The sequence below is a fragment of the Pholcus phalangioides genome, unplaced genomic scaffold (genome assembly GCF_987345545.1).
Source record: "Pholcus phalangioides strain wild (caught in Gottingen) unplaced genomic scaffold, Ppha-v1.0 ptg000042l_1, whole genome shotgun sequence".
NCBI classification, from domain to species: Eukaryota; Metazoa; Arthropoda; class Arachnida; order Araneae; family Pholcidae; genus Pholcus; species Pholcus phalangioides.
This window is the reverse complement of record NW_028301628.1, coordinates 33,329,697-33,343,611: the sequence shown is the minus strand read 5'-3', so window position 1 is coordinate 33,343,611 and position 13,915 is coordinate 33,329,697. Positions and strand designations below refer to the sequence as shown.

The 13,915-nt window shown below is 39.6% G+C and overlaps 1 protein-coding gene across 2 annotated transcripts in view; it reads right to left on the bottom strand.

The window, feature by feature from the left end:
- Iswi (nucleosome-remodeling ATPase imitation SWI) overlaps positions 1-5,438 on the bottom strand; it is a 29,207-nt gene extending 23,769 nt beyond the window's left edge. Inside the window, exons 1-3 of one of the 2 annotated variants that reach the window (XM_089254741.1) lie at positions 5,188-5,438; positions 2,970-3,113; positions 714-770 (exon numbers count right to left, since the gene is read on the bottom strand). In XM_089254741.1, coding sequence (XP_089110867.1) covers positions 714-770; positions 2,970-3,113; positions 5,188-5,262 — 276 coding nt within the window. In that variant the 5' untranslated portion in view covers positions 5,263-5,438. Of the gene's footprint in view, positions 1-713; positions 771-2,969; positions 3,114-5,169 lie in introns of both variants that reach the window. The other variant, XM_089254740.1, reaches the window with a different exon arrangement.
- Between the last annotated feature and the right edge of the window lie 8,477 nt (positions 5,439-13,915).

Here is a 13,915-nt window from a genome sequence, read left to right as displayed (position 1 = left end):
ATCTACATTAACTACAGCTATCACTTTGTAATACGAAATTTTGTTACAAAGGAATTCCAGATTTTCACATCGAACGCATGTTAACTTATCTGGGGGGATTAGAAAAGTTTTCATTAAAACAAGATTTTTGCTATAACGGTATTTATTGAAACGGGAATCGGCTGTATTCTATTCCCTTAACTTACGCCCTAATGTTGCATCACAACATGCTTAATGATGCACGATATATAAATTAGATAAATGACTTTTACAGTCTGATGAAAATATTCTCTCGAACTCTTCCATTTAGAGACAAGAATATACATATTTGTTGCTAAACCATGCTATTTTGAAAAAAAAAAAAAAAAAAATTAAAATACTGCAAGAAACTCAAAAGACCCATTTTTGTTTGGAAATAAAAATATCTGAAGAAAAACCATTCCCCACAATATTGAGAGAATCTCCCATAACTGAGTGTGGCTATCTGCAGCAGTTGGATATGTTATATGGCTTCTGCTTGTGGGCTATAAACTGTTAATCTACATTTACACTGGTGTGTGTATTGAATCATCTAGAAACACCTTTCATGGGCCAGATGGAAACTTCGGTGGGATACATTAGGCCCACTGGCTACGTGTTGTGCCCCCCTGGACTGAAGAATCAAAATTTCATGAAAATGAACCTCAAATTTAGAAGCAAATTTCAGTTCTAAAATATTTATTAGACTCGCATACCAGCTTTGTTTCAAATTCTTTGTTGTCTGCCATAACTGGTACATCCCCATCTTCATCCTAGCCAAATGAAAAAAAAAGAAGAAAAATTGTAATCATTATACACATGTGAACTTGACTCAAAAATATCTAAAGCACATAAATGAAAAAAAAACGTGAAATTGAACTCAAGGAACAAAAGGTTTACTCTTTCCTACATACAGCACATGACTCTTAACAATCACATTGGGAATCACGTCAAGAGGTTACGATAACAATAATTAATTGATAACTATATCCAAAAGAAACACAGAAGGAAATATGATCATACATCCTGTTTGGTAGAACAAGATGAAAATAAGGGGGGGGGGGAAAATCTGTTTTTGTTTTATACACAGTTACAAAATGCGTGATCAGTTAGAATGTAACCCCTAATGTCAGGGCTTCACAAAGTGCAAAAAAAAAAAATTTAAGTGCCAGATGAATTTCTCAGGAGCGAACAGTTTTTCTTATAGCAGTCCCAAATGATGTTTTTTGACTTTCCTGAGACTCATCATATGAAATCAAAAAATTTTGTGCTATTTTTTAAACTGATTTAGCAATCGCATATAGAAAATTTTAGGTCATTTGATAATTTTTGTCACACCACAGTCATTTTCTGCGCACGAGGGCTAATTAGACTGGGACCTACAATTTATTACCCAATTCAAATGGCAGCCTTATTATTTTTATTTTTTATACTCATCGAGAGGTTGGTAACCCCTTGATGGGGTTAGCGTATCCCTGCGGTAGCAATCTTTTTCTGTGATCATATCACCATTTCTGTTGTACCCCTATGTCAGGAAAGTTTCACACAAGGACGAACAAGGGTATCAAACTCTAGACACCTCTAAACATCCTATGGTACTGCAGGCGAGTATCTTATCGACCTGGGCTACCACGCCCCAGAAAATTTTAGGTGCTAATCCCATTCTTTTTCTTGCCATGGTGACTTGGTGCTTATGATTTGTCAAGACATTTAATGTTTGAGTTGCAAAATGTACCTTTTTTTATGTACTGTCCATTTCAGATATTCTTGAGAAAGTCAGAGATGAAAAACTGTGAACTGAAGTTTTTTCAAGTCTTGATTATTAGCCTTCACTGTAGAAATTCGATTGCCCCACACATACTAGGATCACAGTGATGACCACAGCCGGATCAGGTCATTGTGAATTGAGTACGGAAAAGTTTATGAAACAAGGGAAGGGGTGGAAAAAACACCTTCTATCCTTTTTACATGGTCTTGCAGGCTGATAAAAAAGTCCTGGTTAATGGTTAAATCTCAGCTTCAGAATGTGCAAAAAAAATTTTCAAGAGAAAAAAATTGATGATATAAACCTAAGTCCTGTTAACTGTAAACAAACATTCCCACCATATTATGTTGGCGAGTGCTGTATTTTGTAAAAGTAATAAGAAACCCTGAATGATGACATTATCTGTGCTTCCAATAAATGGTGTCAATGACACAATCTGTTTTGAAATTCATCTCAAAACAAGCACACTGAAAAAAGATCTGAAAAATGTACAAAATTGCCATTCTATTTTTGTGTCATTATGTCAAGTTGGTTGTTTTAAGTCAAAAATCTGTACAGGATTCCCAGAAAGAAATATAATTCAAAATCTTAAAACTTTCACAAATGTTTTTAGAGTTTTTTGTTTGTTCCTTAACAGAATTTCCCCAACTCGCATCTAACAATTCCAGTTTGCCTCACCATTTTTATTTTTCCTGCCTTTTCAGGTTGCTAAAAACCCTGCTGTATATTAAATTATGAGCCATATAACTGTATAATGTCATCACTTTTAACATCGTGGGGCTTACAACTTCACTTTTTATTGATCCCTGCCAGCACAATTAGTAAATTAAGAATTTTATCAAGTCATCCTGCTTCTGAAGTTATTTTTATTTCCTCAGGGGTGATGTTACGCCAGGGTCTGACTGTATCGTACCATGATTTTTATCATATTATTGTTCAAAACCAATACCGGAAGATTATAAGGACGACTGCCAATCAGCAATGGAAAAAAAATCAGCCAAGCCTTGTGTGTGCATGCTTTGATGGCTAAAAAAAGGTAGCTGCTCGAATTGCAAGCAGGAATAGAAATGTCACAGGCTGCCATGAAAATTCCTGTATATCTCACCAATAGTCCCCCCAATAACCAGTACTCCATAGCCTTTAAAATCTTTTCCCTAAAACACTAACCAATATAAAATTTAAACATAGAAAAAATAATGAAACTGACTGGTTGTCCTTCTTGTTCCTCAATTTTTGTTTTTACAACTTCTTTATCTTCTTCTGCATCACAATTCGAAGCTACAGCTGTTTCACTTTCCTCTTCTTCAGCAGTTGCTCCATTTTCCTCTGCATCTGACTCTTGTTCTTCAGTCTAAAATAATAAATAAAATTGAGAAGTGAAATTTCATAGTAGAGAGTACACATTAAATAGATGAGCATAATGTAGTTCTTGCTGCTCAATGTCATCACATCATGACTTAAGGTTGCCAATTTAACACTCATTAATCCTTTAAAAGCAGCAATGCCTAGATATCTCTGTAAAAGCCTCTTATTTTAGCATTGACAAGCCCAGATATTTTGTAAAAATTTCTCAATGGAAAACTTTTCCCTATACCTTAGTTTGTATCTGCTGAAAATCAGAAGAAAACCTATATAATTAAAAAAGATTACATTTTGAAGAGGAATTTAGTGATTTCTAATTGCTACTTAAAGGGTTATTCTGCAGAACAACTCTTTTACTCACAAAATAAAATATTCCATTGACATTTGTTGCAATGAACATACCATGGAAACCCTGGTTGTTTCTGCAGCTGGCGATATAATTTTTTAAAACAGACAGATCACTTTCGTGCTTTTGGTTGGAAACCCTTTTCAGCTGACCACTCCCAAAGAAAAATGTTTTGAATTTTTCTGCAATGAGCCCTCGGCTGATTGGAAATGCCCCGCTGTAAAAATTTCCATTATAGTGCGTTTTCAACATTTTCCTTAAAATTCTTCCAGATTGTTCTGTGACTTACATTGCAGATTGACACATTCTGCTTTGAGGGTATTACCAATCAAATCAACAGGAAATTGGTAGTACCACCACTACACTTTAGAAACAATGAGACTTCTTCTTTGGAGCATATATGCTGAACAATGCCAGGCGACAGATGGTGACAAGCAAGCAATCAGGCAATGGTTCATAAATGACAAAGCCCACCAGAGAGCAGCATGATGCTCTCTATGCTTGATAATACAAGATAAGTAGGAAACTGGTGTTATGCAGATATGATGACTAGGATAGAAAAATCCACAATTTTTTTTACTGGGACTTGAACCACAGCCCTAGCACTATGCTATAGAAGTTACGAGACACTTCTTCCATGGCACATATAAAATAGAGAGGACGTTTCTCTCTACATATATGTTGCTCTTGATGTTGTTTATGAGCCAATAGCTAATTTCTTGCCACCGCCCATCACTCCGTACCATCCAGCATATATGCTTCAAAGAACAAAATATGTAACATTAACATGTAGAAGGCATCTTTCACTAAATATGTGGTTAATTATACATAAGCATGGTCTGTGCCAATGTGGCGACTTTTTTCGCGCCAAGCAATTGCCGCTTTCACTGAGGTCAATTCAAGATGGCAGACAAAGAAAACATACAATTACACATAAAATGCAATGGAATCAATCTATAATGCAGCAACAAAGGATAATCAATAGAAATATGCCGCGAAATGTCCCTAAAACTGTGAGAACAAAAAATTAATACAAAAAATTAAATCAACGAAATATGCAGTTGATAAAAGGTTAACCAAAACTAGCAAATAAGCTAACGATGTTGCTGTAAGGGTTGAAAATTTAGGTGCAAAAAAATCACCACATTGCCACTAACCACGACTGTGGAAAATTAACTGCATATGTATTAATGATTTATTCAAGATTTTTGCAATCAAGTGCTGTGCAGGGCCTGACAAATCCTAGGCGTCCGATCAGAATGACGACTAAAATATTTGTGTTGGCACCTAAAAATTCTGTTTGTGTAGTTACTAAATTGGAGTCTAAGAATAGCACAAAATATGTGGAATTCACATCAGCATATTTACCAGCATGAAAGAGGGTCACTATGTCCTAGACTCTAGGACCTACAGAAATGAAAGGAAATATTATTTTGGACCTGTTTATATTTTCAGTGTAAAAAAATTTTCGCTCCTAAAAAATTGTTCTGGAGCCTACACTTTTTTTTGAGATTTGTCAAGCCCTGGTATTGCCATCTTCTTTACAAGTACAAACACATTGAGAGCAATCGAATTCCGAAAATAAAATTATGTAATAATAACCACATACAGAAGCTTTTAGACACTTGTTAACACTAACATCAATGGAATAATTATGATTTTTGAACACTTTAATTGTCTTTGAAAAAACAAAACAAACCATTTTTCGTACACAGACCTGCTCCTCCACATTTGTATCGTCCTCTTCGTTCTGGGCGGCATTGCCAGGCTCTTCAGCTGCAACTTCAGACATTACCGATGACGGCGAGTTTAAAAACAAACCAGACGATAGGGAGGAATGATTAAAAACAACTATACACCGGTAATTAAATTATTAATCATGAATAATAATAATGAAAGACAGTGGGAAGCAACTTCAGCCGCCAAACAAGTGTTGTCCGTCTTAGAGAAATGCATCGACAGTTGTTTACTTCTCACTCCGTTGTTTCCAAATAAAACCCATGACCATACTCTAACTACAGAAATACAGGCTATCAGAGTTGTGCTTCTACTCTGACCATATTTAATAGAAAAAGTACGGGTCAGTGACAATCGGTTTTCCTTCAAACCGAGTCAGGTCAATCGCCATCTATGGGCTATTTACTATCTAGTGAGTTGCGCTGGAAGTGTGAGTACCTAACAATCTAAGTGAATATCTGGTGTGTTGTATCTTATTTCGGAGTGCTGTCATCTATATTTCAGAAGCGAAGTTATGTAAGTTAATTGTGAATGCTGTCATCTTTTTCGAAGTTTGAGTGAAATATAACGATTGAATCCGTTGGAAATCTGTTGCAAGACATGGGGGAAAGAATATATAAAATAAGTTATTCTTTCCTCCATGGTTGCGAGACTCAGGACCGTCTTAAGAACATCATGGGCCCCCGGTTCAAGTGATTTTTCTGAGGTCGCTACTGAGGCTAGAAATACGTCCCTACCCGTTTACATGATTGCTCTCGAAAATGTTATTCCGATCTCATTTTCATGAGGCCCCAGGGCCATGCCCGGATGGGCCCATCCGTTAATACGGCACTGGTGAGATTTTTTAACGAGGAGATCGGCTCGCATTCGCGCTTTGAAGTTGGGAACCGCAGGGAACAGACTTCAGTAAACCCTCAAACATGGCCCCCACATGGGAGGGGGGGACAGGACTCCAGCTCTGAGGCCCGGGAGTCGGGCACAGGTGGTGATGCGGGGGGCGAGGCATTGCCCCCCCCCCCATCGTCAAAAGGGGAGTGGGAAATCGAATGTATATGTGTATATAATGAATTGGCATCATTATCATCGTGCCCCCTTAGCAATAATGACCTTGCCCCCCCCCCACAGACTTCCAAGTCTATCCCGCCTATGGAGTCGGGGGCCCGTGGGAAGGTTTTTTTCGATTTTTTTTTCTTTTAGATATGTCCCACAGGAAAATAGACAGGACTCTTTGATATCAGTCATATCAATTTGCATTCGTATGGGCGGATATCTTGAACTACGTACCTTCTATTCTCATTGAAAAAGTGCCACTACTTGCAATAAGCAATACATCCCCAATACGCAAACTGAAATAGCAATAAAGCACTCATTGAAATAAGCAATACAGAACATGACGCCCTACAATACGCAATGCATTACAATCAATAATGCACCACTATTTGCAGTGCACCACAATAAGCAATACAATATGATATGCAATCCACCACAATACGCGATGTCTCACATTAAGCAAAGCACAATAATAAGCATTGCACGTAAGCACTGCATTACAATAAGCAATACAGCACGTATGCACTACAATACGTAATGCATAACAGTACGGAACCAGCAAAATCAGCAATGCACTGCAATCGGCGAAGCATCACAATAAGCAATTCACCACAATACGCAATACAGCAAAATACGCAATACGACTGCATTATAATAAGCAATACAGCATGCGATGCACTAAAACCAGCATTTTACCACTATTTGCAGTGCACTAGAATAAGCAATACAGCACAATAGCAATAACCACTGCATTTTATTAAGCAATACAGCACGCGATGCACTGCAATACGTGATGCATAACAAATGCAATGCACCATATTGCAGTGCACCACAATGCAAAAATGCATAAAAATACGCAATGCACCACAATCAGCAATTCTACATATTGCAGTGCATGACCAGCAATACCAGCGTAATAAGCAATAGGCACGATACTAAATACGTAATGCACCTCAATACGCAATGCACCACAATACGCAATACAGCACAAAGCGCAATACAGCACAATTCGCAACACGCCACAATATGCAATACGTACTGCATTATAATAAACAATAAAGCACGCGATACACTTCAACCCAACAATACGCAACACACACCACAATAAGCAGTACAGCTCAATACGCAATACATCACTATGCATCGCAATAAGCACAATACACCATAACCATTGAAATACGATAAAAATGCGATGCACTATAATCAGCGATGCACAATTATTTGCAGTGCACCACAATAAGCAATACAGCTCAATACGCAATGCACCACAATAAACAATACAGCCCAATACGTAATGCAACACAATACGTAATAAGCATTGCATTGCAATGAGAAATACAGCACGCGATTCACTATAATGCATAACAATACGCAACGCGCTACAATCAGCAATGTACCACAGTGAGCGAAACAGCACGATACGCAATATGTAGTGCATTATAATAAGCAATGCAGCACGCGATGCATCAGACATTATAAGCAATTCATCACTATATACAGTGCACCGCAACACAGCATAAAACGTAATGCACCGCAATACGCTATGTATCGCAATAAGCGAAGCACCATAATATACGCACAAAAAAGCACTGCATTACAATAAGCAATATGGCACGTGATGCACTGAAATACGTAATGCATAAAAATGAGCAATTGACTAATATTTACAGTGCACCAAAATAGTCATTCAATTGCCAGTTTCCCATTCTGATTTCGATAAATAATGCACTGCCATCATGAATACAGCACAATACTCGATGCACAGCAATACATACGTGATACACAATAAGTAACGCACAACTATATGCGGTGAATTTCAACAGGCAAAGCACCATCATCAGCAATAAAGCGCAATACTATCACTACATGCAGTGCACCACAATGAGAGATACAGCTCAAAACGCAATACAACACCCTCAGCAATACAGCAAAATAAGTAGTGCGCCATGATAAGGAATGCATCGGAATACGCAATACAGTACAATACGCGATGCATCGCAATACACAATGCACCACAATATAATAAATAATAAGCACTGCATTATGTTAAGCAAAAGCACTAATACACTACACACATCACATAATAATCAATGCAGCACCGAAATACAGCACAATACGCGATGCATCGTAATAAGAAAAGCACCATAATACGCAATTAATGACATGCTTATACTAATAGACATAAGCACTGCATTACAATAAGCAATACAGCACTCAGTGCACTACAGCAAGTAAAGCATCACAATCAGTGATGTGTGCATCAGTAATATAGTGCACCACAGTAAGCAATGCAGCATCATACTACCCGATGCACCACAATTCGCAATACGGCACTTTGCTTATTGCGATACATCGCAATAAGCAAAGCACGAAGTACGCAATATACCACAATGCGCAATAACGCTACATTAGAGCAAGCAACACAGCTCGCGATGCACCGCAATATGCAATGCACCGCATTATCAACAATGCACCATTATTTCCAGTGCACCACAATAAGTAAATGTAGCACAATGCGCAATGAAAAGCAAAACAATGAAATTCATCCTCAACTCGAAATGAAACCTGTGAATTGATGATATCTGTCCAATGCCGCACCCTGGGCACCCCGACCCTGTGAACACACGGGGCACTGGTGATGGCACGGGGTACTTCTACACATACCTCTGGGTACATGCACAAAATTTCACCCTACAGATCAAGCAGTTTCCGATGTGTTCAGGAGTTAAATGAAAACTTTCCGTTACATAAAAACGGGCCCTTTTCGAGTTTGTGATTTTATTTTACAGAGTAGATATTTGTCATGTTTTTTTTGATTCACAGTAATTTGAAATGACTCTTCATTTTCCTCGATTAGCGACTTTTCTGTGATTTTGGTACAAATTGGTCACTTTGCTCACTGGTGGCATCATTTTTTGGCAATTATTAGCAATGTCCCGTATTTCGAAGGAAAATTTAACGTATTTTACTCGAGCTAATAATATGATCAGCCCACTTTTTAAGCATAGCATTGATAGCAGGTGAGAAATGTTTGTTCACTGGTATTTGTAATAGACAACATGCATTTCGCAGTGACATCTAGTGAGTTTGCGAAACACTATGGCATAATTATATATGATGCTGATCATGATAGAATAATATTGGTCTTTTACTACTTTTTTAGGCATTACTAGCAGTTTCAGTTCGTTTACTTATATTTGTGACAGACTATTCGCAGTGACATCTAGTGAGTTTTTATATGCTATGATATTATCATTAGCTGTGAAAAGTGTATTGGGCTTTTAATACATCTCAGGCTTTGGTAGGGTGACCATACGTCCCGTATTTCCCGGGACAGTCCCGGTATTTTCTCTTTTTTTGGCCGTCCCGGTTTTTCCCGTATTTCACACGAAGACTACTTGAATTTTTATTCTTTATTAAAGTCGAAGATTGAAATTATTTTTCAACTCAAATTATTTTGATAGTTACAACTATATATGGGATATTAATCTCCCACATTTGCCTTAGTAAACGTTTTTTTTTCCGTGGAATACATTTTAATCCACTGCAATTTGCAGTAATGCATCATTTCCCGCCCTTGTGATTTTTCCGTAATTTCAACAATATTTGGCAACTTTGTTTGGTTTTGGCGTCGTTTTTGGCGATAATTGGCGAAGTCCCGTATTTTCCCGTATTTGGAATCCCGATGTCCCGTATTTCTTTCGAGGAAATATGGTCAGCCTAGGCTTTGGTAAAAGGTCAGATTCGTTTACTCATATTTGTTACAGACAACCAACTGTTTGCTGTGACATCTAACGAGTCTTTATATGCTGAGAAATTATCATAAGCTGAGAGAAGTATATTGGCCTTTCCTATGTTTTAGGCCTTGGTAAAGGTTGATTTGTTTACTTATATTTGTTACAGACAACAAACTATTTGCAGTGACATCTATTGAGTCTTTATATGCTGAGATATCATTAGTAAACTGACTGATGAATAAAATTGATTGGGGGCCCTGGAATTTATTTGTTGGTAAATTGAATACAAGTTAAAATTTTTCGTGGCCCTCACAGATGGGATGTCCGGCAAGCTACCAGGTCGCGGTCCCCGTGTGGTAGTTGACAGGTTTCATTTTGGGGGCCTTGAATGAATCGCATGTTTTTTTGTTGGTTTACACTGTAAAATTTGCAACAGTGGAAGACCGAGATAAATCCAGTCTGGACTACGCTAAAATTTGCGAATCGGGTCGCGGGTCCCCGATTGGAAGCCCTGGAATTTATATGATGGTGAAATGAATTGAAAATTTTTCTTGGTGCAACAGGGCTTCAGTCTGGAGAAACTTTCTGGGGGTACTTGATGAATCACATTTGCTTTTTTTTACGTTTATTATTTTAAAATAAGAGAAAATGGGGGTGTGGGGGTGGCTGCCACAGGCGGAAGAGGCCCCTCAGTAATTAAATAAAATCAAAATGTCGCTGCTGCTACTATCTGTTGACGAAAATTAAAACCCGGGTTCAATGGCTGTGAAGCCTGATTTAATATCAGATATTTGTGACACCCTGGGCCGTAACTAGCAAAGCCTCCTAGAGAGACTAGTATCTAGGAGGCTTTGTAAATAGTCTGGGCCAACCGGAGCACTGCCCTGAGCCGAATGGTTTACGGAAAATTCACCGACAACAATTCACTGCTAGGAAAATTCACGGACCATCAATTCACTGACAACAGTTCGTCAAGAAGCTACCGAGTCCGTGAGTGAATGAGCGAGCGAAATATTGAGTGGGGGAACGGTGAGCAAGCTACCAAGTCCATGAGTGAGTGGCGAACGAGTGAGCGAGTGACTTAGTGAGTGAGTTGGCGAGTGACTGAATGAGTGACGAGTGAACGGAGTTTGTGGGCGAATGAGTGGGAGAGCGAGCTACTGAGTCCGTGAGTGGGCGAGTGAATGGGCGAGTGGGTAAATGAGCAAGAGAGTAGTGGGCGAATGAGTTAGTTAACGGGTGAGTGGGTGGGCGAATGAGTGGGCGAATGAGTGTGCGAGCGATCTACTGAGTCCGTGAGCAGGTGAGTGCGTGGGCGGGTGGAAGAATGAGCGAATGAGGGCGTGGACGAGTGGAAGAGCGAGCGAACGAGAGAGTGGACGAGTGGACTATCGCGTGAGCGAGGGAGGAGCGAATGAGTGTGAGAGTAAGCGAGCAGCGAGTGGGCAAGTAAGCGTGTGATCGGGTGAGTGGGCGAGCGGGTGTTTGAGTGAGTTGACGAGTGAGCTACTGAGTCTGTGAACGGGTGAGTGAGCAAATAAGTGAGTTAGTGAGCGAGCGAGTAGGTGGGTGAATGAGTGGGAGAGCGAGCTACCGATTTCCTGAGCGAGTGCGTGAAGGAACGAATGAGTAGGCGAGCGGCTGGGCGAAGGAGCAAGTTGGTGAGCATGTGAGTGAGCGGGCGAGAGGAGGAGTGAATGTGTGAGTGAGCGGGCGAGTGTAGGAGTGAATGTGTGAGTGAGCGGGCGAGTGCACGGATGAATGGGCAATTGGTAAGCGAACGAGCTACTGAGCTACTGAATCCGTAGCGGGTGAATAAGGGCGCGAGTGAGTGGGCGAATGGGTGAGTGAGTGAGTGAGTGATCGAGCGAGCTACTAAGTCTATGAGCGAGTGGGCGAGCGAGTGAAATAGTGAGTGGGTAAGTGGGCGAGCGAGTGAGTGAGCGAGCAAGTGGGTGAGCGAACTACTTTGTGTGGGTGAGTGAGGAAGCGAGTGAATGGGAAAGTGGGTGAGTGAGGAAGCGAGTGAATGGGAAAGTGGGTGAGTGAGGAAGCGAGTGAATGGGAAAGTGGGTGAGTGAGGGAGTGATCGAGCGAGTCCGTGAATGAGTGAGGGAGCGAGTGAATGGACGAGTGCAGGATTGATCGAGCGAGCTGCTGAGTGAGTGAGTGTGTGAGCGAGCGAAATAGTAAGGGAATGAGTGAGTGAGAAAAACACTTTTATTACAAATATGTAAGGAATGAAAATTATGTCGAAAATTATTAATTAAATACAGTATGTATTGAATGAAAATTACAATTAGTAATTTTCATTCAAAACACACTGTATTTATTGGGGGCATACTGTGCTTATCAGACCCATGTCCTACTACTGATGCTGGAAAAAACATTTTAGCGTCAGTAGTAGGACATGGGTCGACAGGTCAAAATCCCGAAAGGGTCGAATTGAAAATTTTAGTTTCACCGTATACGTCGCACTTCGCAATTTCTGTCGAGATTTGCATTTCTCGCGGCGAGGGGCATTGTGGGGCTCCGATCAAGCAAATTTTGAAATTTTAATTTTCACCGTATAAGCAGCACTTTCTGTCGGGATTTGCATTTCTCGCTGCATAATATTTTGTATGTCTGGGGGGGGGGGGGGGTAGGAGTAAAGTTTCAGTTATTCGACACATTCATACGATGTTTTGATTTGGCCTCTTGAACGTAGTATAAACGAGATTCCCCTGCATTATGCAGTGGACTTGGCGAGAGGTCACGTTATGTCCTGTTATTCTGCAACCCTATTTGACTTGTTTATGTCGAATGGACGCTTCCCGTTGCTAAGCAGCTTATGCATGTTTACATTGCCGATTTACTTTTTTCTCTGTGATCGGTTTAATATTTGCAAAAGGATACATTAATCTTAATCCTCAAATCGCACTATTTGTAAAAATAAATTTTACTTTTTTTTATATATGAAGAGAAATTTCAGCTGCCTAATCCAGGGATTTTCAAACCATCAAAAACATTGTGGGAAAAATTAGAACTCTCCACGAAGTCCACGGGCCAACAACTCTGAATACGGCAATTCACAACGGCTTAATGCAGTGTAGAATGGGTCAACGGGAACCCGGTTAGGTAGGGGGCCGAAATAATTGAAGACATTTAATTACTTTGAAATTATCTCTTCAGTTTAAGACAGTTTTTCAAAAAAAGCGATTGCTTCCAGTAATTAAATTATCATAAAAATCAGAGAATTTTTATCATTTATAACTAATTTACCAATTTTATACTGTAAAAATAAATATAGATTCATCATGAAGCCCCAGGGCTATTGCACTATCAGCCTTCTGATGTAAGAACTGCATGTAGTCAGGGCCACTGCCGTCTTAACGCATGGGTCCAACAGGGCATTTCTCGGGAATCTCAAGTTCTCAAGTGCAGAATGGGCCTCATGACAATGAGACCTAGTCAAAAATTTGACATTCAGAATGTAAATATGTTAGCAGGTGTTTCCAATCAAGTGGGGCCCAATAAAAAGCATAAAACCCCTTCGCCCAGTGTAGGCCGATAATTGGAGAAGTAGGGTAACTGCCCCGCTGAAAAATTTAGGAGACAGCAGCGTGTTCAAGGTGGGAACAAAGAACACCGTTTTAAAATTACCGACAGAAACCGCGAAGTGTGGCTTATACGTTGAAATCAAAATTTAAAAAATTTATTTGATCGCAATTTATTATCCTTATCGGAGCCCCAACTTCCCTTGCTGGGAGGAATGCAAATCAGGACCGAAAGTCGAAAGTGCGGCATACACAGTGAAATTAAAATTTCAAAATTTTATTTGATCGCAATTTATCATCTTGATCGGCACCCCAGAACGCCCCTCGCAGGGGGAAATACAAATCTCGACAGAAATTGCGAAGTGCGGCGTATACGGTGAAACTA